This window comes from Pyricularia pennisetigena, assembly GCF_004337985.1.
Source record: "Pyricularia pennisetigena strain Br36 chromosome 7 map unlocalized Pyricularia_pennisetigena_Br36_Scf_7, whole genome shotgun sequence".
NCBI classification, from domain to species: Eukaryota; Fungi; Ascomycota; class Sordariomycetes; order Magnaporthales; family Pyriculariaceae; genus Pyricularia; species Pyricularia pennisetigena.
In genome coordinates this window covers 400,004-421,934 of record NW_021940919.1, presented here as the reverse complement: position 1 = coordinate 421,934, position 21,931 = coordinate 400,004, and the positions used below count along the sequence as shown (strand labels likewise).

The 21,931-nt window shown below is 52.0% G+C and overlaps 6 protein-coding genes across 6 annotated transcripts; 3 read left to right on the top strand and 3 right to left on the bottom strand.

Annotated features, from left to right (window-relative positions):
• Window positions 1–670: 670 nt before the first annotated feature.
• On the bottom strand, window positions 671–3,722 carry PpBr36_09783 (uncharacterized protein; the record flags this gene model as incomplete). Its single annotated transcript, XM_029896902.1, has 4 exons — window positions 3,385–3,722; window positions 2,940–3,313; window positions 1,498–2,848; window positions 671–992 (listed from the first exon to the last, which is right to left on the bottom strand). Exons 1-4 carry the CDS (start codon window positions 3,675–3,677, stop codon window positions 671–673), a joined length of 2,340 nt encoding a protein of 779 aa, XP_029744991.1. The 5' UTR covers window positions 3,678–3,722.
• A 1,085-nt stretch (window positions 3,723–4,807) lies between these two features.
• Window positions 4,808–7,286, top strand: PpBr36_09782 (uncharacterized protein; the record flags this gene model as incomplete). The annotated part of the gene is made up of 3 exons (XM_029896901.1): window positions 4,808–5,521; window positions 5,591–6,052; window positions 6,117–7,286. The coding sequence occupies 3 exons, from the start codon at window positions 4,808–4,810 to the stop codon at window positions 7,284–7,286; spliced, it is 2,346 nt and encodes a 781-aa protein (XP_029744990.1).
• Window positions 7,287–9,183: 1,897 nt separating this feature from the next.
• Window positions 9,184–11,102, top strand: PpBr36_09781 (uncharacterized protein; the record flags this gene model as incomplete). Its single annotated transcript, XM_029896900.1, has 3 exons — window positions 9,184–9,471; window positions 9,567–9,975; window positions 10,009–11,102. 3 exons carry the CDS (start codon window positions 9,184–9,186, stop codon window positions 11,100–11,102), a joined length of 1,791 nt encoding a protein of 596 aa, XP_029744993.1.
• Window positions 11,103–12,402: 1,300 nt separating this feature from the next.
• Window positions 12,403–14,273, bottom strand: PpBr36_09780 (uncharacterized protein; the record flags this gene model as incomplete). The annotated part of the gene is made up of 3 exons (XM_029896899.1): window positions 12,403–12,618; window positions 12,686–13,521; window positions 13,580–14,273. 3 exons carry the CDS (start codon window positions 14,271–14,273, stop codon window positions 12,403–12,405), a joined length of 1,746 nt encoding a protein of 581 aa, XP_029744992.1.
• Window positions 14,274–17,208: 2,935 nt separating this feature from the next.
• PpBr36_09779 (uncharacterized protein) lies at window positions 17,209–18,826 on the top strand (the record flags this gene model as incomplete). The annotated part of the gene is made up of 6 exons (XM_029896898.1): window positions 17,209–17,286; window positions 17,363–17,422; window positions 17,529–17,630; window positions 17,743–18,094; window positions 18,234–18,378; window positions 18,484–18,826. The coding sequence occupies 6 exons, from the start codon at window positions 17,209–17,211 to the stop codon at window positions 18,824–18,826; spliced, it is 1,080 nt and encodes a 359-aa protein (XP_029745089.1).
• A 643-nt stretch (window positions 18,827–19,469) lies between these two features.
• PpBr36_09778 (uncharacterized protein) lies at window positions 19,470–20,991 on the bottom strand (the record flags this gene model as incomplete). Its single annotated transcript, XM_029896897.1, has 5 exons — window positions 19,470–20,186; window positions 20,279–20,398; window positions 20,490–20,565; window positions 20,628–20,729; window positions 20,852–20,991. Coding segments are annotated over 5 exons (1,155 nt in total), but the record flags the coding sequence as incomplete, so codon positions are not given.
• Window positions 20,992–21,931: the final 940 nt, after the last annotated feature.

The window sequence follows — 21,931 nt, the reverse complement described above, 5'->3', positions numbered from 1 at the left end:
CCGACAACGGAGGAACTGTCATTGGAATTTTTTTTTTCTTTTTCTGTTCAATTTGCTGCTTTTTAGCTGCTAAAGATTGCGGCGTTCAACGGGATCAGAGGTATGCAGTCCTGCCAGCCTGCATTCGGCGGAGTTTCTTTGTTCCACCCATCAGATCAAGGTGGTAGGTATCCCGGCCGGGGACTATATTTCTTCACCCAAACACAGGAGACAGGCATGTTTTGCATTGACACAACGACTGAACACATCTTTTATAAGTTCCTTTCCAAACAGGTTTCCGTTCATGATTTCGACCTTTTTTTTCTTTCTTTCTTACAAGTCGACGAGGTTAGATGTGCAAAGAACGGGCGGCTGTTGGCTGCCAGATTGATCCACCTTGTGCTCGAATATTCAATTCTTCCCAAGTCTCAAGCCCAATAGTGTCCAATTGTACACTCTGCAAACCTGGCCTCGGTCAAGGTGAGGGTTGTATGATCCTGAATGCCCGTATCCATTTAGGCGCACCGTAGTTACAACCCAGGGCGCCTCAAGACATCAGAGCAACCAGCCTATCCATCCATGTGGAGCAGAGACGCAGCCGTCTGGGCTCGAATTGTGCCCGGGGGACACAGATCGCAGTTTCCCGGTGCCTGCCTTCTTTCGCAAAAAGAAACGAAAGAGTGAACACGCTTCACTCGTCCTCGTCTGGCGCGCACATTTGATCGATGATCCTCCTAGCCTTGTCCATCTCGCCCGCCTTCAACCCGTGCGCGGCCAAGAACTTGTCCACAGTGCCCCAGCCGTCATTCATGAACTTTTCATAGTCGATGGCGCCGTCGCCATCCTCGTCCACATCCTCGTCGTCGGGGTGCGGCGCGCAAATCTCGTCAATGATGCGGTGCGCCTTGGCCATGTCGCCCGGCTGCAGCTTGAAGGCCGCCAGGAACTCTTGCACGCTTCCCCAGCCCTCAACCATGAATTTGTCGTAGTCTGTGACTGGGCCTGATGCGTCTCTGCTCGCCATTGTGGTTTGTGGATGTGAGGAGTTTGGTGTATTTTTTATTTATTTTTTTATTGTTGGTTTGAATGAACTTGCGAGGTGGCGAGTACGTCTTTGACTATGCTTCCTCAACAATCTTTGTCCACTGTGACGCTGTTTTGGTGAGTTGAAAGCTTTGTTATTTTTTTTTTTTCTCAGTCTGAATTTGACCTGATCATGAAAATCTCTGAATCCGGAAGTTGAGGCTGTACTTGGTTGGGCGGGCAATGGCGTTACGTAAGGCAAAGTGGATCAAACAGCCCGAGATTATAACCGCGCATGTGTTAGTTGACATGAGGTTTTGCAACTGCCAGAGGTGTTTGGTTCAGCAGCTGGAGACAGAACGAACGAAACAAATGGGAGACAAATAGGCTAAGAATCTGTTGTTGGCTATAAACCTATCGCCGTACTGTGACCTTGAACTGCAGGCAGCCTCCCGGACGAGCCAACATACTATTTTAGGTACATCAGTTGCTCACAGGACAAGATCACCCCTCAAAACTCCTTGATATACCTCCTCCAAAGGTCTACTCTCCTTGCGATCTACCGACCAGATCCATTCATGTTGGAGAGTATCGCCATTGCCGCCCGGCACTGACCACTTCCCAAACACATGCAATTCAGGCGTATATTGCCCTGACAGCCTCTTTTCTGCATCTGTTTCCCGTCCTCCTTCGCTCTTCGAATCGATGCCCGAAAGACGGACTTCGAACCTAATATCAGATTGCCCCGGCTGAGTGCTCTGCACGGCAACGCCGCTAATTGACTTTACAAAGTCACGCCGCTCTTCCGAGTCTGCAGGCGCAAGCTTGGCAAGTTTGAACGCAAACTCCTCTGCTTCATCGGCCATAAAGCGCGGGACCGCACCTGCGATCCACAACATCACCTCCCTGAAGTTGGGGTAGAATTCCGCTGGTGGGAACAGGGTGCGCAAGACGTTGGATGGTGGCGGCTCATCTTCGGGGGCGTCTGCATCATCAGAGGGCGGCAAAAGCTTGACGCTAAAACTCGTGAGGAGGTTCGGATAAAGGATGGTTGTTCCGCTGACCAAAACTCGCGCTTTGGGGGTCATCGTCAGCTCCAGCTGAAACTCACGAGGGGTGGTGAGAGAACTCATAAGAGCCTCTGAGGACGAAGCGTGACGCGCAGAGGAGCTCGAGATTGCGATAGACGGCTCGGTCAGCGTGTACGACGCATGCGTGTAGCCGGCAGATTGAAGAACCGTGGTGAGATCCGACATAAAGCGAGTGGCGTTTCCAACCGAGTTCTCGTACTCCAAGTATGCCATAACGCCCTTGATCAATGCGTATGGCTGCCCAAGGCGTGATCGCCGCAGGTGCGGGGGACCAGGTTGCGATCGCATGCGCATGTTGAGACGGTGTGCGTGAGATAGAAGCAGGCTTAACGCACTACTGACAGTCTCAGCAAGAATGTCATCCGTAGACCTGCCGCCGCCTGTGTTTGCCACCGGTTCATCTTCGCCAAGCGTGACCAGACTGAACACAGCTTTGGTATTCTTGTCCATCTCGACCACAACTGTAGACCCATCAAGGCGCACGTTATGAGCCAGAAGAGTTCGGGCCTCCCGATTGATCTCATACCACAGCTCCTGATGGAAAATGGTGTTCCTTGCCTCAAGAACACGAGCTTCGAGCGGCGCATCGGGTGGAGTTGGGTTTGGCAGAGCAGAGCGGCCAACTATTGTCCGATTCCTCAGAATCGATACACGCACCCGCTGGCTCTGTGCTACACTCGCCGCGGCGAGATCAACAGAGCCGTCGGCTTTTCGTCGCATAGGAGCCAGGTTGTTCTTTTGGAACTCATGGGTCGCTAAGCCGCATACATCTAGTCAGCAGAATTTCGCAGGTCATGATTTTGGCGCCATTCAAAGAAGAATCGGTTTCCGTACACTCTGAAAAACCAAATCTGACGCCCAAGGTTTGTTTTTCATAAGGCAGGCGGCATACGGACCAGCCCTTTTCACTGACGCCAAGAACCTCTGCCCAGTATGCAGTTTCAAGCGAGATCTCCTTTTGGAGTCGGGTTGCAGCCACCATGACGGAGTCTACAGTCTTGTCAACTTCGATAAGCTTCCAGCCAGTAGCCATTATCTTGCCGTCAAGTATCCTGGCAGCGGTCACCTGGGGAGCAGCCAGTTTGTCGGCACCCAATGTCCCAGTTAACTTGAGGGAGGCAATGTGAGGAGATATTGTGGTCTTTGCGGTCGTGGGGTTTTCTTTAGACAACAGCAGAGATACCAAATCTTGGGTCATCATAGCGCTTTGATGAGCGATCCTAGTGAGTCGATGCTATATCAGTGCTCATTCTCTGCCTCCCGTGAACACAATAGATTCTGGCATGCATACTCAATGTTCTTCAGCACTTCGTCTCGAGCTTTTCTCAACGCCTCAGTTGTCAGGGTTTGATCGTCTCCTTCTTCCTCCGAGTCGCTGGCCGGGTCGAGGTCCATGTGAGTGCTCGGCTCTACAGGCGGGGTGCCAGTCTTGCGAGCTTCGATCTGGGCCCGGAGATCATCGGCGTTGAGACTCCTGAAGCCGCCTGGTGCGGCATTGGCCCGCGCGATGAACTCGCCCATCGTCTTGGGCTTCTTGTCGCCGGTTGGCCATGGCCGCAGGGAGAACGGCGCAGGTGGAGGCATCACGACTTTGCGGATATCCTCCGTCAAGCCTACAGAGTGCTGTGTAACTAGATGTACCCAAGGCAATCAGATGTCTTGGTGGTTTTGTGCAATCGCATTTGGGAGGATTAAACCGGACTCGGCGCGACGCGCTTGTAGGTCGTTGACCCTTGTCGATCTTTGGCGGCTATTAATGGGTCGAGCTAGTTGGCTTGTGGCTTGTTTGGTGGGGCACTTTCTGATAACGATAACAGCCCCGAGTTGAGAGCATAGCTCCAGTGATTGCACCCCGCCCCAACCAGCGTCGATTCCTTAGACTAGTCTACTGAATACTATCTATCTCGAGAGATTCATTAGCTGCTTCAATTGACCATTAAGCTGCAGTCCCTCGCTCAGATACAGTGCATCAATACTGAATGGTCACTACCAAAACGTACTGCAAAAAAAAAAAAAAAAAAAAAAAAGTTTAATTACCAATGACGCGGTGATTTTTTGACAGGAGCTCTGACGTACGTGCATTGAGGGGCACTCTCGTAGAGATTGAAACCCACTGTGGAAAGGTTTCGTCATCAGAAGCTCCATCTATGGAAGGCAAGGGAAGGGTCACCCCTCCAGTCCAGGTATGATTTTGTAGGAAATTCATCATGGCAGCAATGAAGTTCCCACTACCATTGTAAATCCCGCAAAACTTTTCTTTGCGACCCAACAATCTTACCCACGCAGACCCAGGCTTAGGTTGGCGGCAGGCGCCTTCGTGTGCCCTGTCAGTTACAATGAAAGCCAATAAATTCGCCGAAATCTGGCCACACGCACAGTGTTGGCAGCTTGGTCAAGAGCTCCCCGCGCGACTCCTGATAAGATAGTAGTCTACTCTTCGATTCCATTCGTGGGGCACCGACGTCAGCTTGGAGCATCCTCCAGTTGTTGAACAAACAGCCACGTTCTTGGCAGAGCCCATACTTGCATCTACGATCTTCTTGGGTTTGTGGTTGTACCCAACTTTTCTTTTGCGGTCTGCGTTGACTGCTTTACCCCGGCACCTAGAATTTGTGTTCCTCCTTTCAAAAATTCTCCGTAGACCTCGTCCAGAGCCAACGAAACGATCGAGAGGCCATACGCATACGAATACCTTCCTAGATACGTAATTCATCATGGCGCCCAAGAAAAAAATCGCCGTCATGACGTCCGGCGGCGACGCCCCGGGAATGAACGCAGCTGTTCGTGCCATTGTCCGCATGTCCATACATCTGGGTTGCGACGCATTCTGCGTCTATGAGGGATACGAGGGCTTGGTGCAGGGAGGAAAATTCATCAGGCAAATGCAAGCAGAGGACGTCCGCGGCTGGCTCTCAGAGGGCGGAACGCTGATTGGCACGGCACGGTGCATGGCGTTCTACGAGCGGCCCGGACGTCTCACCGCGGCCAAGAACATGGTGCTCAACGGCATCGACGCACTCATCATCTGCGGCGGAGATGGCTCGCTGACGGGTGCCGACAAGTTCCGCGCCGAATGGCCATCGTTGCTAGAGGAGCTTGTGAGCAAGGGCGAGCTGAAGAAGGAGCAGGTCACCCCTTACCAGCACCTTAACATCGTTGGACTCGTGGGCTCGATTGACAACGACCTGTCTGGAACGGACGCAACGATTGGTTGCTACTCAGCTCTGTCTCGAATTTGTGAGATGGTCGACTATATCGAGGCCACAGCTGCGTCACATTCCCGCGCCTTTGTGATCGAGGTTATGGGAAGGCATTGCGGATGGCTCGCACTGCTCGCCGGAGTTGCCACTGGCGCAGACTTTATCTTCATCCCGGAGCACCCCCAGGAGGGCAACTGGAAGGAGGGGATGTATGCCGTAGTGGAAAAGGTTTGGTTCAGTTCGCTCTACAATCTCGCAACTTGTTATGACGATAGCTAACGCTACATTCCCATATAGCACCGAAAGTTGGGCAAGCGCAAGACAATCGTGATTATCGCCGAAGGTGCCAATGACCGCAATGGCAAGAAAATCACACCCGAGGAGGTCAAGAATCTGTTGGCAGACAAGAAGGGTCTGGCATTGGACACAAGAATTACTACACTGGGACACGTCCAGCGTGGTGGACGAGCGGTTGCTTACGACCGCATCATCGCAACACAGATGGGCGTAGAGGCTGTTAGGGCCGTCATCGAGGCAACACCCGAGACAGAGACTTGCTTTATCGCCGTAAACGAAAACAAGATTGTCCGCAAGCCTTTGATGCAGGCAGTGAAGGATACGAAAAGGGTGGCCACCGCGATTGAGGCTCAAGATTTTGACCTTGCTATGTCGCTTCGTGATTCCGAGTTTGCGGAGCAGTACCAATCGTTCCAAATCATGACCACACCGGAACCAACTCTGCTCCTGCCAAAGGAGAAGGTAAGCGCTACCCCCCGGTTTATATCGAACTTGAGACGTTTTCTCGGTTAGCTAACGACACAAGCGTATGAAAATTGCCTTCATCAACGTTGGTGCTCCAGCAGGCGGCATGAATGCGGCCGTCCGCGCCGGTGTGATGTGGTGTCAGGCCCGAGGTCATGAGGCCGTTGCTATTCACAACGGTTTCGCAGGATTTGCCAGGCACCATGACGACAAGCCCCTTGGCGCCGTTCGGCCGTTCGATCCGCTTGAGGTGGACGGATGGGCAAGCAGGGGTGGATCAGAGATCGGCACAAACCGAGAGGTGCCCAGCCAGTCAGGCATGGAACTGATCGCGAAACTAATTGGGCACTACGCCTTTGATGCATTGTTTGTCATTGGTGGGTTTGAGGCCTTCCAGGCCGTTTCGGAGCTCCGGAGGGCACAAGAGCAGTACCCTTCACTCCGAATCCCCATGGCTTTGCTGCCAGCGACTATTTCCAATAACGTTCCGGGTACGGAGTACTCACTGGGCTCCGACACAGCCTTGAACGCCTTGGTAGATTACAGTGACATGATCAAGCAGTCCGCGGCAGCCACAAGGCGACGTGTATTCGTCATCGAGACGCAGGGTGGCAAGTGTGGTTACCTGGCTACCTTGGCCGGCATGGCCTGCGGCGCAAGTGCTGTTTACACCCCCGAGGAGGGGATTAGCCTCGACATGCTGGCTGCAGATGTAGCCCACCTAAAGGAGATCTTTGCGCATGACAAGGGACAGTCACGGGCCGGCCGCCTTGTTCTTGTCAACGAGAAAGCCAGCAACGTTTACAATGCCAAGCTCATCGCCGATATCCTCCGTGAAGAAGCTCACGGCAGATTCGAGGCTCGCGACAGCATCCCCGGCCACGTGCAGCAGGGTGGCGTACCTTCTCCTATGGATCGCTCGAGGGCTGTTAGGCTCGCCATCAAGTGTATCCAGCACCTGGAGCAGTATGGTCCGAAGCCGCAGGAAAAGGTCAAGGCGGACCCCGGGAGCGCCAGTGTCATTGGAATTCGTGGTGCCGATGTCGTCATGACGCCGATGAAAGAGGTGGAGGACAAGGAGACGGACTGGCCCAACCGCCGTCCCTTGAACGCTTTCTGGACCGAGATGAAAGAGAGCGTCGATATTCTGGGTAACCGAGGCCCTTACCCCAGGCCTGAGCCCACTTTGAAGGGACTCAAGGCTAAAGATGTCAAACGTGGACTGGAGTAGAAAACCGGTCTGGTTGTTTAAGCATCCGCTCCATGTTATTTGCTTGGCTCGGCGTGTTGATGTGTGGTGTGTCAATCAACACAGCCGGCACAAAAATATAACTAAAGCACGGTTTAATGACAATATGACGTTTGGAAATTATATCTTATTCCCCTTGGCTTGGATTTGCGGTTTTCGTTGACACTCCTAGCTTGAGATTCTGAATTGCACTAGGCTTGATTTTTTTTTTTTTTTTTTTTTTTAACGCTGTCTTCTCACACACCCGTTCACGCGCACATACTCGCCGTCTCTTCACTGCAACCTTGTCTGACTTTTGTTCGTAACCTATTCTCTTTGCGCTACTGCTGGTATATATATGAAAATGCTGTCTTTATCGCGTCCATGCTTGTAATGTCTCACAGGACAAGGGAGAGAGAGAAGTTCTGACAAGGGTCTTACTCAGCGTGCACCCGAGTGAACCCTTCTTGTGGCTGGCATGTTTCTCCACCCCCATTGTACTGGTGATCTGCATTGGTGTGGAGTACGATGGCTTCACCGATGCAAATTTTGTTTTTCCTTCTCTTTACAAGATCAAGTTCGCCTTTGCCAATCATCTTTTGTTCTTTTGGGTTTTTCTTGACAGAAGTTGAGCTGTCTGCGACACCAAAGAGGACATAAGCTTGCGATGTGGAAAGGATTTCCCTTCGTATCCCATTCCCCAAGATCTCAAATGTCGAAGAGACGAGGGCGTGGGGTCCTCTTATGCGCACAGCTGTGGGGTCGAGCAACGCCCAGCATTGCAATTTTCGCGATATGCTTACCCCATCATTATGTGCTTCAAAGGAACTCCATTGGTGTCCTCGTAAACACAATTTCTCTCATCAAATGGAATCATTTCTTCAACACCCTGCTCTTTTATATGATACCTGGGCATTTAATATTCAGCCCCCTTCGGGCCCGAGTGCCCTCCCCTTCGGGCCCGAGTACTCCGTACTGTAAGCTCGGCTATCCACTCCCTCTATTCTCGTCAAAAGTTTGGGGGCTAGATTACCCAGATGGTGAAAATTTGGGCGGCTAGATGCGTCCCCGGCACCCCTCCCACCCGCTCAGCCCTTGTCTGGAACTCAGCCTCGAATCTCCAAAATATGCAGGTTGCTTATTCACCCCATGTAGCATCCACTACCAGCCCAACCCAAATTCAGGTAATTATTGGCGTAGGTGAGAGAGGGACGAGGTGGTGAGGAAACCCAGACTCACAGATTGTTAACACCATTGCCCAGCTGTCGCTTGAATGACTGCAAGCTCAGCATCAAGAAATGGGCAAANNAAAAAAAAAGAGGGCATCATCAAAGTGATAATCACGGTCCCCTTTTAATGACATGCTTGGGGCAATACTAAGCAATCCCACATTTTCGTGGCAAGCCTTGCTACTTATTGCTATTTTCAATGTATTCTTCTCATGTCAGCGATAAGAGAGATCTGGAGCGTAGAGGTGGTATCCATTCCCGGCCCCTTCATTACCCGTCGGAATCCCTCCACTCATGGGTTTCCCCTTCTGGACACTTGCACACGCTACGGTTCCTCAATGAAGAAAATGATCTGGGGCGCCTTTTCTCACCCCTAAGGTTGCTCACCATATTTTTCTTGTCTCCAGTGTTTGTTTTGTTCTCTTCCCCAGATGCTACACTGTCACTCGCAGTTTCCTCCAAGTCAGTAACGGTACATATACTTGAACCCCAAGTGCTCCTTTTGGGGTTTCAGCAAACGCTTTCAAGGGATCTATTTCCTCTTGAAGACCGAGGCGCCAAGGTAGTATGCCTGTTGACCTCTTCAGGTGATTTCTTGTGCACAATAAGACCAACCAATAGAGCTCCGTGGGTTTACGAGCAGACAAAACAAAGCAAGAAAAACCGCGGGGATGGTCACCCTGGCGAGTCCCCGGGCACTGCCCTCGTGCCTTGTCCTCTTGTCCCTTGCGGTGCAGCTATGTTCTGCGTCGATGGCGGCGTGGTGGGTTGGCGACAAGAGAGCGCCGCAGATTCTACGTTGGAACGCAACCCTGGGCGCTATAACGTACAGCAGCTGCAATACCAAGGACACGCCTGTGTTTCCTCTCGATCCTCCAAACGTCCTGGACGTGGCTCAAACACCTCGCAATGGGACCTCGTTGACGGGGCAGGGTTGGTGGAATTCCAAGACTACTGCTGTAAGTCCTTCTCTCTATGTCTCTTCTCTTCACACTAGTTCAGAATGTTGGAGGGCTCAGTGGTGCTCATTTCAGAAAACCCCCTGCATTTCTAGGCGTCGATTTTTTACCAAGCCGACGATGGCTCTTTGATCAACACTTACCAGGAGTGCGACATGAGCACGGGCAAGTTCCGCCGCCTGACTACCGAAAACATCAGCAAAGATGCGCCGTCGCCCATCCACCCAGAGTCGGGTCTGGCGTCGGTCGTCCTTGCGAACGATGGAACTAATGAGGGCTACCGTGTTTTTTACCATGACGACAAGAAACAGGTCAACGTGATCGGGTTCAGGCCTGCGACCTCAAAGTTTTACTACAACGGCATCGTGTCGCAGGATGTGCCCTCGGGTATGGCCCTCGCCGCCGCGTTCAACTCAAACAAGAACTATTCGGTCGTGTTCCCCAGGGACGGTGAAAATCTCGAGCACGCGCGTGCGACGGCTGATGATGGCAGGCATGGGATCAGTAAGTTTTAAGATGGTGGCAGAAAAAAAACAGGCATCTCGTGGGACCATACATGGAAGAGGGGGATGGATGCCCTGCTCAAGGCGGCATATACTGACAAGGCCCACCCTGTCCCAGCAATCCTACCCCGGCCTCTCAAGCATTCCAGCGTCGGCAACATGACGAGCCTGGCCAACCGCACAGACCTCGTCCTCGACAACGACTTCAACGTGACCTCTCTGCGCCTCCCCGGCTGGACCTCGAACCCGAAGCTCGCCTTGTCGACCGACAGCGGCACCAAGCGCAACGTGTTTTGGCTTGGGTCCGACCGCCGCCCGCACAAGCTCTACATCACGACGCAGGGCTGGGCGCAGTCGGACCCCAACGTCAGCGTGGACGAGTGGCCGACCGCCGACGCCGGCTCGGACCTTGCCCTCGCCTACGAGCGCGGCACTGACAACGTCCGCCTCTACTACGTCGTCGGTGGCCGCCTCACCGAGCTCAGGCACGACAAGGCTCGCTCCGGAAACGGCTACGAGTGGAAGATCGCCGCGCCCCTGGCCGTCGTCGCGCCCCCTGCCGACAGCTCGTCCAACGGCGGCGGCAGCAGCTCCACGGACTCTAACAACGCCAGCCCGACCACGGGCCAGGAGACGGCAGACTCGCAGTCCGGCGGTGACGGCGGTCTGTCGACGGGCGCCAAGGTGGGGCTCGGCGTTGGCATCGCCCTCGGAGTCGTCGCGGTGGGCGCGGCCTTGTTGAGCCTGTGGTACGTGCGCCGGCTCAAGAGGACGCAGGCGGCGGCCAGGGCCCGGGCCGACGAGGAGGAGGAGGAGAAAAGGCGGCGTTACGAGCAGGCGCAGCAGGAGCAGCAGCAGTACAATCCGTACCAATACCAACAAATCCAACAGCAACACTACCCGCAGAGCAACGGGACGAGCCAGTTCGGCAGCGAGATGGGCAGCCCCGAGACGACGTACCACTACGGCGGCTACGTGTCGGATAAGAAGGTGCCGCTCGCGTCCGCGTCGCCCGTGCCGCAGGAGATGAATGCCACCCCAGCCGTCTACGAACTGCCCGAGCAGAGGCGCGCGACCGAGATGGACGGAGGGATCGATCTCATCTCGCCGCAGAGCACGCTCCGGTGAAGGACGCCTGTTTGTCGGTAATCTTTGGTGGATTAAAAAACTCGGGCAAGTGGGATAGATCTTTCAAGGGTGTGCGGCGTGGCGTCGTACTAGCGTTGTGGCTTTTGTGTTTTTATCCTTCTTCTTTGGAGTCATTGTTCGATCCTCTTTGGCTCGGATGGCGTTATGGTAATGTTTTATGTATTGTATCATGGAGGTGACGGCTGCGTATTCCCAGTTGTTCAACTACTCATATAACTCCCGATCTTTCTCAAGTTCATCATGTCACTGCTGTTGTACTTACTTGCCAGCTGATTTTTTTTGTGTATGAAATCTGCGACTGGCCGAAGCCCGGTACAGCACCTGTCCAAAAACAACGCAACGATGCCAAAATCACACCAAAAGTCGGTATTTTCACAAAGCCATAACTTTTCCGATATACAAGTCCCAAATCCGTCACTTGAGATCCAAATAGACATCTAATAAAATAAATATATGTTAAGATCTGAATTTCATTGCTTTCAGATCATGTAGTTGGTGAATTTGTGAAACAAAAATGTCAAAATTTCAAAAAACTGCATCCATTATACATCCCCTATAACCCACAGTAACGGCATTTTTTCAACTCTTGTTCGTTTATCTATATTCATACTTACGATTACGATCTACAATAAATTTGCTAACACTGGTATACAGTGGAAGTTAAGGCTTTAAACTTTATATTTAATCTTTTTTTTTTGGAACATTTTAAACCGATTTAATTATTTGTTGTTGAAAGTAGCGAGTTTTGGTGTAGTTTTGGTGTAGTTTTGGAATCGTTGCATTATTTCTGGACAGGTGTTGTAATATGTATATCTGTTTTCTTTCTTTCACATCGTCGCGATGCCACTTCGTGTCTAAATTTGTAGGCCGTTAATTCATCCCGTCTCTAATATCTACAATGTACTAAGACATCAACGCACTGTAAATCCGACAGAAGCGACGTCAAGCCCATAAAAGTCAAGCGAAGGAACCACGACAATCCCAACATGATCAAAACATATTGGATAAATAGCAGTCTAGACTAACGGTAAAAGAGGTAAATGTTCCATCAAAATCATCAAGTCATAACAAATATAAACCCCAAAACAAATGGTAAATGACATGTGGTCCACCAAACCAAGAAGCGGATCAGATGTACAGCTCAAAAAGAAGAGTTTATCCCAGACCATGGCTCATAAACAAAAAAGAATAAGAAAGCAGCCGGGCCCTCCAGCTGAACGTTGCAGAAGAATAAAGACACTGTCCGTCTCTTGTCATTACATTTTCTTATGTTCGTTTCTTAGCGTATATAGCCACGGGGGCGGCGGTCATAAATGACCTCTCTGTCGACATCGACCTCGAAGTCGCGGTCGTAATATTTGTCTCCATGCCTCCTGCTGGTACGGCGGTAGTAGTCCACGTCGCGGTACTCACGATCCCACTCAATGTCGCGCAGGTGTCTCCTGCGGTGCCGGCGAATGTCGTCCGACAGTTCGACGAGGCGAAGAACGTCCTCCTGTGAGTCGTATTAGCGAATAATCCCGACGGCGATTTGATTTATAAACAAATGATCGGCAACTTACGTATTTCAGATACTGCATCACATAAAAGAAAAGTTCCGTCTCCTCAAACTCGTAACCCATATCGATTATTGCATCGCGGCAGACGAGGTCTTTGGTTATCTCAGTCCACATCGATTCATCTTGGCGCCTTGATCGTCGCCGGGACGTTTGTTCAATCTCGATATCCGTCGTTCGCTTGTCCCGAATCTCGACTGCGAGACGGTCGGTCTCGGTACGATCCCGATCACTAACGCTGGTGTAGGAGTCGTCATCACGATCGCGCTCCGGTAGAAACTTGGCACGCCGGACGCCATTGTAACGTTGCCAGGTCACCTCGGCTCCGCCGCCACCCACGCCGTCCATGCGAACACGCTCGGTTCCCGGAGGGACGTCAACAATGGTCCAGTCGCGGGTGGCACCGTTCCACGCCTCACCCATGCGGCCGCGGTTGTCAATGCGGGACGTGATGCGGTCGGACTCTTCCGAGTAGTCGGGTCTCCGAACAGGGGGAAGCGAGTGCGTGTGGCCATGGCCCTTACGGAACTCGGTACTGATGCTGGTAGAGCGGTGTCGGGAGTTGTTGTCGATATCAACACGTATCTTGCGTTCGCGCTCTGTCTCGACGACACGTGGAGAGGGAGATGGACTCCGTGGACGGGCAACAACTAGAGCACCACGGTCCCGGGACACGGAGCGGCGGCGGCGTGTCTCGTGGATGTCGACTTCCGTACGGTCGCGATTGCGGGAGATGTCTATCTCGGTGTCGCGGGTGGTGGTGACTTCAAAATCACGAGTTTGTTTGAGAATTGGACGTGGTGGCGGCGGCGGGGAGCGCGGTTGGGGGAGGCGGATGGTGCCTACTGTGGAGTCAGCGACTGGTTGATCGACAGTAACATATAAGCAAGGTAGGCTTACCATGGTCAATATTCTTGTAGTGCGTGATAACCTCCCTCTCGATGGTGGGCGCGCGAATCACCTCGGGCACAGGAGGTGGAGGAGGGGGCGATGGGCTTGGGGATGGCATACGCTCCCTGGATCGAGAACGCTCAATGATGCGAATGCGCTCTCGTTCAACCGAGGGCGACCGACCGCGCCGGATGATGCGAACCGGCGATGACTCCCGTTCATGTTCCCTGTTGATTATCCGCGTGCTGCTCCGAATCCGCTCGACAGAGGGACTCCTCCTGTTCTGCTCCATGATCCTAGTTTCCCTGATATCAACCCTCTCTCGGCCTGGCGGCGGGCTGGGGCTGCGGCTGGGGCTTCTCGTCCGGCGGATGAAACTGCGCTCCTCTTGGAACCTGACTTGACTGGGCGACCTAGCCTGTGGCCTCGTAACAGTCTCCACCTCACGTTGACGCAGGACTAGCGGGCCAGAAGACTCTGCTTGGCGACGTGACTCTTCCCGCCTCATAAACGAGGGCAAGCGAGAATCGGAGTCGTTATCCCGATCACGCTCCCGCACAGGCATCCTCCGGTCGTCACGGCGGACCTCTTGGAACCGCTCGTACAGGTCCGTGTCAGAGCCTGCACGGGGACGACGGGGAGGGCCCGTCGAGTAATACGACTCGCGGTCGTCATAGATTATTTCACGATCGCGGTGCGACATGGCGACGGCTTGAGGCTTGAGAGGTAGATTCAAGGGTTTTTATTGAACTTTGGTGGCTTCTCTGACGCACGTAGTTGAGCGCGCGGCTGTCTATTCCGACAGATTTAGAGGTTTCAGGAGGCGAAGAAAGTCTGTGCAATTGAAGCTCGAGGTGTTGATGAACACGTATGGTAGCAGTTGGAAGCTCGACGTGTAGGTGAGTGCGTGCAGTAGATCGCAGTGTGTTCGGACGAGTTTGTGGTCAAGGTGTGTTATGTTGTGTTGCTTGGGTTGTCCCGGCTCAGGCCAAGCAAGGTCCGGTCTGCCACAGCTGCTGCTTGACAGCTAGCTACAAGCAAGCAAGCAAGCAAGCAACAAGGAGCGAAATACAGCGACCTAGAGAGGGACAAAAGGAGAAGGAAAAAGAAAAGTGCCAACTTGAAGTTGGGAGAAATGAGACGATAAGAGCCGAATATAGGGGCTTTCAGGGTCTTCGTCAAATCGCAAGCAGGCGAACACACTTGGACGGAGACGCAGGGAACAGGAGCGCAAAAAAAAGAAGGGCGGATGGAAAGAAAACGTCGTCATCCAAATGTGGTCTGCCCGCCCGCTTTGCTCTGCTTGGTTCGGATGAGAGAATGACAGTGGAGGGTGGGCTTGGAGGGGTTGGGTTTGGGTTTGGGTTTGGGTTGAAGTGGGCAGGGGGGTTTCGGCCAGCATTGCCAACATGGAAGCTGTGCTAGTGTAACTACCAGGATACCAGGCGACCCCACCAGGTTCGGACGGTCGGGCAGGGGTTGTGGACTGAACTTGCTGTTTCTGCTTAGGAAAAGCATTTTGTGGCAGCCTTTGGCAGCGGACGGCAGGGATGCGCATCAACGGGGCGGTAACCGGGCAAAGACAGAAGCGGAGGCGGGATATTCTGGGAATCAATGCAAAACGATCAGGAAATAGCAACAGGAGCTGTGAGCCGTGCAATTGCCGCGACATGGGATTGTTTTGTAGAGCTGGGTAATGTTTTAAACCGTCTGGAGTCTTTTGATTTTTTTCTCTTTTGCTTCTTTTTTTTTTTTTTTTTTTGTCTCACCGTTATTATTTTGCTTGTCTTTGGATGGCCGTTTAAAAAGCACTGCACTGCACTGCACAATTTTTGCTTACGGCACCGCCAATGCCCAACTGCCCTTACCTTAATTAGGCGAGGCGGCCAAGGACTTGGTCGTAACCATAACCTAGAGTGAGAAGAGTAGTCCGCGGTCCGTATTACAATCCCACTGCAGATGAAGCCGCCTTTTTTTTTCTTTTCTTCTTCTTCAACAAGCTGATCAACAATTACCAAGACGCCAAACTCATGTAGGGATCTTGAGGGAGAGTATTGCACATCATCCACCTGCATCATCCACCTGCCCATCAATCTGTGTGCGGCACACCTGAAGTAGCTTTCTTCATCCAGACACACCCTCGGTGCAAATGAACCCTTGGACAGGGTGTGACAGGTAGTGGCAGTCGCGGGGCCCAACATGTCTCAGCAGAGACCCCCAAGCCCCGCCGAGTCGTGCTCGTGCCCATGTTTGTGTGAAGACGATTGTCCCAATTCAGCAAGACTCTGTCTTGTGAACCCAGAAGTCGTTCGACTGTTTCTTTCTTTTTTTTCTTTTCGATTTTCTTGCGTTTTCTTTTCACTTCCCCTTTTTCGATGAGGGTTCTTGAAACGTTCTTTGGTACCCGAAATCATGGAACCAGGTGGAAATCGCCGTCATCGGCGTAATCCTTCTTCATTCCAGGAATCCTCCCCAAGCTTGCTACGTGGTATTCGATTTCGTACCGTCGTACTCTGTATGGTACCCAACGGACCCAGAGAGAATGACATTAATGACTCGTCCGTGCTATAAGGTAAAGGCGTAGCTACACTCGAGCCTCGTCTTCCTGCTGGGTTATGCCCTGACACAAGAGTACGAACTGGCTGCTGACTGGCTTGATTGGTTATGTCCAACCAAGCTGACTCTGACGCAATTGTGCAGTTGCTGCCGGGATCCACTTTGTAGCATTTGACTTTTGTTTCCCAGACAAACCTGAATGACTTGACGTTTTCAATTATAAAATCTCACATATATGGTCCATTACCCAGTAATACCAAAGAATGAAGCCTCTCTGTCCTCACGGTATGCACATCAGCCTGGTTCTATTGAATGCGACCGGCCGGAGGCTCTTAATACTGGCCAACTAATACGCGATTCTGCCACTATGTATGTGCTTGGTCTAGTTTGCGTCATGTAGACCAGAAGGCAGCTTGCAAAAATATGCGCCATCCAGTCGCTCGGGCTAATAAATTTACCGTCACATGGCAGTTGACTAATTTCTAAGTACTCATACTATGTATGGTACGGTACAGTCAGAAGGGCAGGCGAGACAGGTAAGCACTTTCGTCTGTGACCGTTGAACTAATGAAGGAAATAAAGAATTCGCTTGTCTTAGAGTAATGATAAACAATGTTAAAGATTACCAACGGATTACAAGAAGAAATCGTTTCCAATCAATCATGAAAAAAGAAAAAAAAAAAACACACCTTCCTCAAAAGCCACTTTGCGGATATCAGGATGGCCATACAAGCCATGATATCATGGCATCTTTGTCTTCCTTGTGTGTCAAGCCTCCTGATGCAGGCAGACGCAATCGAATGAACAACCGATAAAGTTGTGGCTTTCGAATCACTTATGGCTGCTATCCTTGTCGGAAAGTGGACCTACGACGGGGCTATAGGATCTTATCGCACCTACAAGCAAGCTTATCGGTTACTGCCCCGCGATTTGATTCCTCAGGGATACGATGGATTTGGATGGGTTGGGAATACCCTCATAAAAAAACCCTGAATACGACTTAGTTGAGAAAAATAAAAACAAAAATCTTACAAACAAACCCCAATATTACCTGTTCACCTAGCAAAACAATCCAAATCAAGATGAAGCTCAAGGAGATTCAGCGCTTGGAGCTGCCGCCATCGGCAGACATGCACGTGCATTTGCGCCAAGGCCAGGTTGTTACTTGTCGTATTGTTATATTCTCCTCTACTAGAAGTGAAAGAAATTCGCTGACATTGTGATTTTATATTCAAGCTCATGGAATTGGTCGTCCCGAGTATCCGCAAGGGGGGTGTAGATACTGTTTTCGTCATGGTACGGGACCATGGCTCCTCTCATCGCCCAAGCCCCGATAGCCTTGAACTAAGAATATATTCAAAATGGTGAATGAACGGCTGATATATCAATAACACCAACTCAGCCGAACCTGCAACCACCGGTTACTACCGTAGGCCAGGCTCTCGAGTACAAGTCAAGGCTCCAGGCTCTTGACCCTGAGGTGACCTACCTGATGTCCTTATATGTAAGTTTGTATTTAATCCTCTTAGCTGAGTCTTGGTCAACCAAGAAGGCATAATTGTCTTGTTCTTAGGACAGCATCTCATCACCACAAAAACGCAATCCACAAACAATAGCTCCACCCCTCAGTGACCCCCACCGTCATCTCCGAAGCCGCCGCCGCCGGCATCACGGGCGTCAAGATGTACCCGCAGGGCGTGACAACCAACTCCGAGGCAGGCGCTGGCGCCGACTTCCTCGAGGCCTACTCGTCCGTCTTTGCCGAGATGGAGCGCCACGACATGGTTCTCAACCTGCACGGCGAGGTGCCCGGCGTCGCCCCCTCCGAGGACCTCTCGCTCGAGGAGGCCTTCCTGCCCGAGCTCCACCGCCTGCACGCAAAGTTCCCCAACCTCAGGGTCGTCTTGGAGCACTGCTCGACCGCTGCCGCCATCGACGCCGTCAAGGCCTGCGGGCCTACTGTCGCGGGTGCGTATAGATGACTGCTCTTTTGTTTCTCTTTCTTTTGCCCAAATTTTACTCTCTCTTTTTCTTCTTTGGTCGTTCTTTCTGCTCGAGGAATACTGTGCTTACGATACCTCCCGACCGTTCTCCCCTTTTCTTGCAGGTACCATCACGGCCCACCACCTGTACCTGACGGGTGATGACAGCGAGGTCGACCCGCATGCCTTCTGCAAGCCCATCCCCAAGAAGCCCAAGGACCGAGACGCGCTCCTCAAGGCCGCAGCCAGCGGAAACCCCAAGTTCTTCTTGTAAGCACCGGCCGTCCCCTCGATTTTCTCATTTTAGCTTCTACTCGTGTCTAACCTAAACCCCCTGATGTTTTCTCGTTTCTTCTCAACCCCCCCTTCTTCCAGTGGCAGCGACTCAGCCCCCCACCTCCTGCCCACCAAGTCCAACAAGCCCGCCCCGGCCGGCGTCTTCACCCAGCCGTTTGCCACACAGCTGGTCCTGCTCGCGCTCGAGGCCGCCGTCGAGCGCGGCGCCGTCGACGAGGCCGACGTCACGCAGGAGCACCTCGAGCAGTTCCTTAGCCGGGCCGGCAGGCGCTTCTACAAGCTGCCCGATCCCGCGCCCGGAAGGATCGTGCTCGAGAGGAAGGGCGACAAAATCCCCACCAGCATCAAGAGCGACGATGGTGCCGTCGAGGTTGGCCTTTCAAAAGCCGGCGCTGATGTCTTCACTCTGCAGTGGGTTTAAGAAGAAGAAAGAAAAGTGTCAAAAAGGTGCTGTCTTGTATAGGCCTGGCTATCTGAGCCTGTAGACGCGGTATCGAGTGGAAAACAGCGTAGAGAAAAGTGAAAAGTAGATCTGAATTTAGAATGACATTCGGGCAGTTCACTCTTTCCCACCTACCCACGACGGCACGTACTGGTAACTAGCTATGTGTTCCGTTACGATACAAGTACGCCGCCAAATAAACCGTTTCATCCGAAACCATGCTTGGCTTCGTCAAGACACCGCTTGAAATGACAGGACAACATGATAATAACTGACCGCAAAAAAACAACAAAATAAACAAAACTGCAAGGCAACGCTTGATTATTTCTGCTGCTCCGAACAATGAAACTGTATCCATACGGCATCCTCAGGAGGTATCTCGTTAACAACGCAAGGTAATATCAGGCAACGAAATCAGGACAATTCGGCATTATCGGAACAGGCCGTGTCAACTGCCTCATGGTGGGTAATGTTACAATAGCTTTGCTGTCGCCAGTGTGATGAGCCATTGACTGGACTTCAGATGACGAGAACTCAGGAACTGGGTGAGACTAAGTCAGTACTGTATGTATAACTTGCGGACGAAACCCATGTAATTTGAGCAGTAATGACGGCAACAAGCTCACCTGTTCTGACCACGGCCAGAGCGCCTTCTGCCGTCAGTCTTTCCCTTAGCTGCAGTCTTCTTGGGTGCGGCAGCCGCAGACTTGGGCTCGCGGCCACGTTTAGCCGGCTCGGGCTTGGACTCAGTGTCGTCCTCGGCCTCGGAGGCCTCCTCATCCTTGACAGGTTCAACGACAGTATCGGACTTTCTCGGTCGTCCACGTGCCTTTTTGACCGGAGCCGGCTTATCATCGTCTTGCTCATCAGCCTCAATCTGCTTTGTGGCACCCCGCTTGCGCTTAGCAGTCTGCTTCGGCTCAGCAACAGGGGCCGAGTCAGATTCCTCGTCCTTCACAACGGCTGAAGCGTTGGACTTACGTCCGCCGCGGCCATTCTTCACAGGCTTCTCCTCCGACTCTGCCTCACCCTCGATGGGAGTGTCTGTGGATTTGCCATGGCTGGCGCGGGCGCCCTTCTTGGTAGCGGGCTTGGCTGGCTCCTCCACAGGTTCTTCTTTAGCTGCAACAGAAGCATTGGACTTGCGGGGACGACCCCTCTTCTTGGGTGGTTCGGAATCTTCGTCCTCTTCGTCCACCTCGGCCTTCTTGCGGCCACGGCCCTTCTTCTTGGGAGCCTCTGTTTCCTCCTCTGCCTGTACCTCGTCGTCGTCTTCAGTGCTGGCCTTCTTGCGTCCACCCTTGGCCCCCTTCTTGGATGCCGCAGCCTTGGCCTTGGGCTGTTTGTCGTCAGCTTACGAAATACGGGTACTCAAAGGCACGCAAATGGGCAGAGCTGGCGCGCTAGTCCAGGTTCTCCTGGATGACATACCTTTTGTTTCTCTCCCTCCTCCTCCTCCTCATCATCATCACCCTCGACTTCAGCCTTCATCTTGGTGACCTTAGCACGTCCGCGAATGCCCTTTGAGCCAGGGACATTGAATTTGGGGTCCTGATGGGAGCAACAAAGTCAGCCATCTTTCCAAACATACTGGCAGCCTCAATTACGAGGACTTGTCTAGATTTCTGGCTTTTAAACTCACGCCCCTGAAATCCTCAGGGTCAATGTGGCCCTGCTCGACGCAACGGCGAATCTTGGCCTGCAGTTCGGGGTGATCACTGCAGAGGGTGTCAGCAACATCTGCCACTAGCTTCTGATCATGTATAGCATGAGCACCAACTTTAGCTCGTCATAGCCGTCGAGCAGATCCCAGTTGAAAGTGCCGTCCTCCTGCTGAACTGCATCGCGGACGTTGCAGAGCTGGAAGCCGGAGACGCAGCCCCTTTGGGAAAACATTCATGTCAGCAAGTAGATCAAAGAGAACACGCGAGGCCAGGGAGGAAAAGCCCAAAGATCGCAAACAAAATCAAGGTGAATGAATGGCTTGATGAGGGACATTATTACCAGTGTTTCCATTTCCAACTTCCATGCTCCGAGTTGGGAATGACAAACCAGCTGCCGAAGCGCAAAGTGCCCTTCGTGCATTTGTCGCCGGCCGCCTTGCACACCGTGTCGTTGCAGGTGGCCCGGTTGTTGGGCGATAACTCTTTGGGTTGATATCAAATTACGTCAGTGAAAGGCGTTTTGCTTCAAACACGCGATCAGACCAAACAAGCTTTTATATCGGCGATTTTCGATACCGCCCCGTTCGCTAACAGCATCGAGGATCACAAGGACAGGCACGTTGGCAAAAAAAAAAAAAAAAAAAAAAAAAAAAAAAAACCCACCGATTGGGTAGGACTTTTTTTTTTTTTTTTTTTTTTTACTATGTCTGCTGCCGTTTGCTTGTTGAATGGTTTCGCTCACAGGCAAAACAGAAAAAGTGTCGCGAAATCACTATCTGCAATTGCGCGGAACAAACAAAGCAGAATGATGGCGCGATGACGCGCTGCCCCAGAGCTGGAGAGCTAGTCTAGTGCTTTTGCTCGAGCTTGAGCTTGAGCCGTGAGCTTGGCCGCGCGGAAAAACACACAAACCAAACCGACAAAACAAAACAAAAACAGATGGCCTTGGATTGCTAATTGCAGATTTCTAGATGAAAGAAGTTTCCGCGTCGAGAATTGATTTTTGTTCACCTCTGAAGAAGACAAAGACGGAAGGCAGGAAAAAAAAAAAAAAGTTTGAGAGCGGCTGGCCGAAAGTGTTGGTTGCACGGCACGCGCAGAACAGTCGCGTTCCCCTGAAATCGGCAACGAAGGCGCCCCACCCTATTTTGCCTGCGGGTGCCTAATTCGGCAGGGCCGTGGCAGTCTCTTTGCTTTTTGCTGAAATGAACAGGCGCACCAAGAGACTTGTTAAAGGAAATTTGGAAAAAGAAAATGGTGTACTCATCTTGAATGTTTAGGATTTGACTCATTCATCAAGTATGTGCAAGAATACTGTGAAAAACTATTGACAATTTATTCATATTCAGCCTCTCTCATCCAGTACAGATACCCTGTCCCTGCACGAACAACTGTTGCTCGTAAAACTCTCTACCATAAG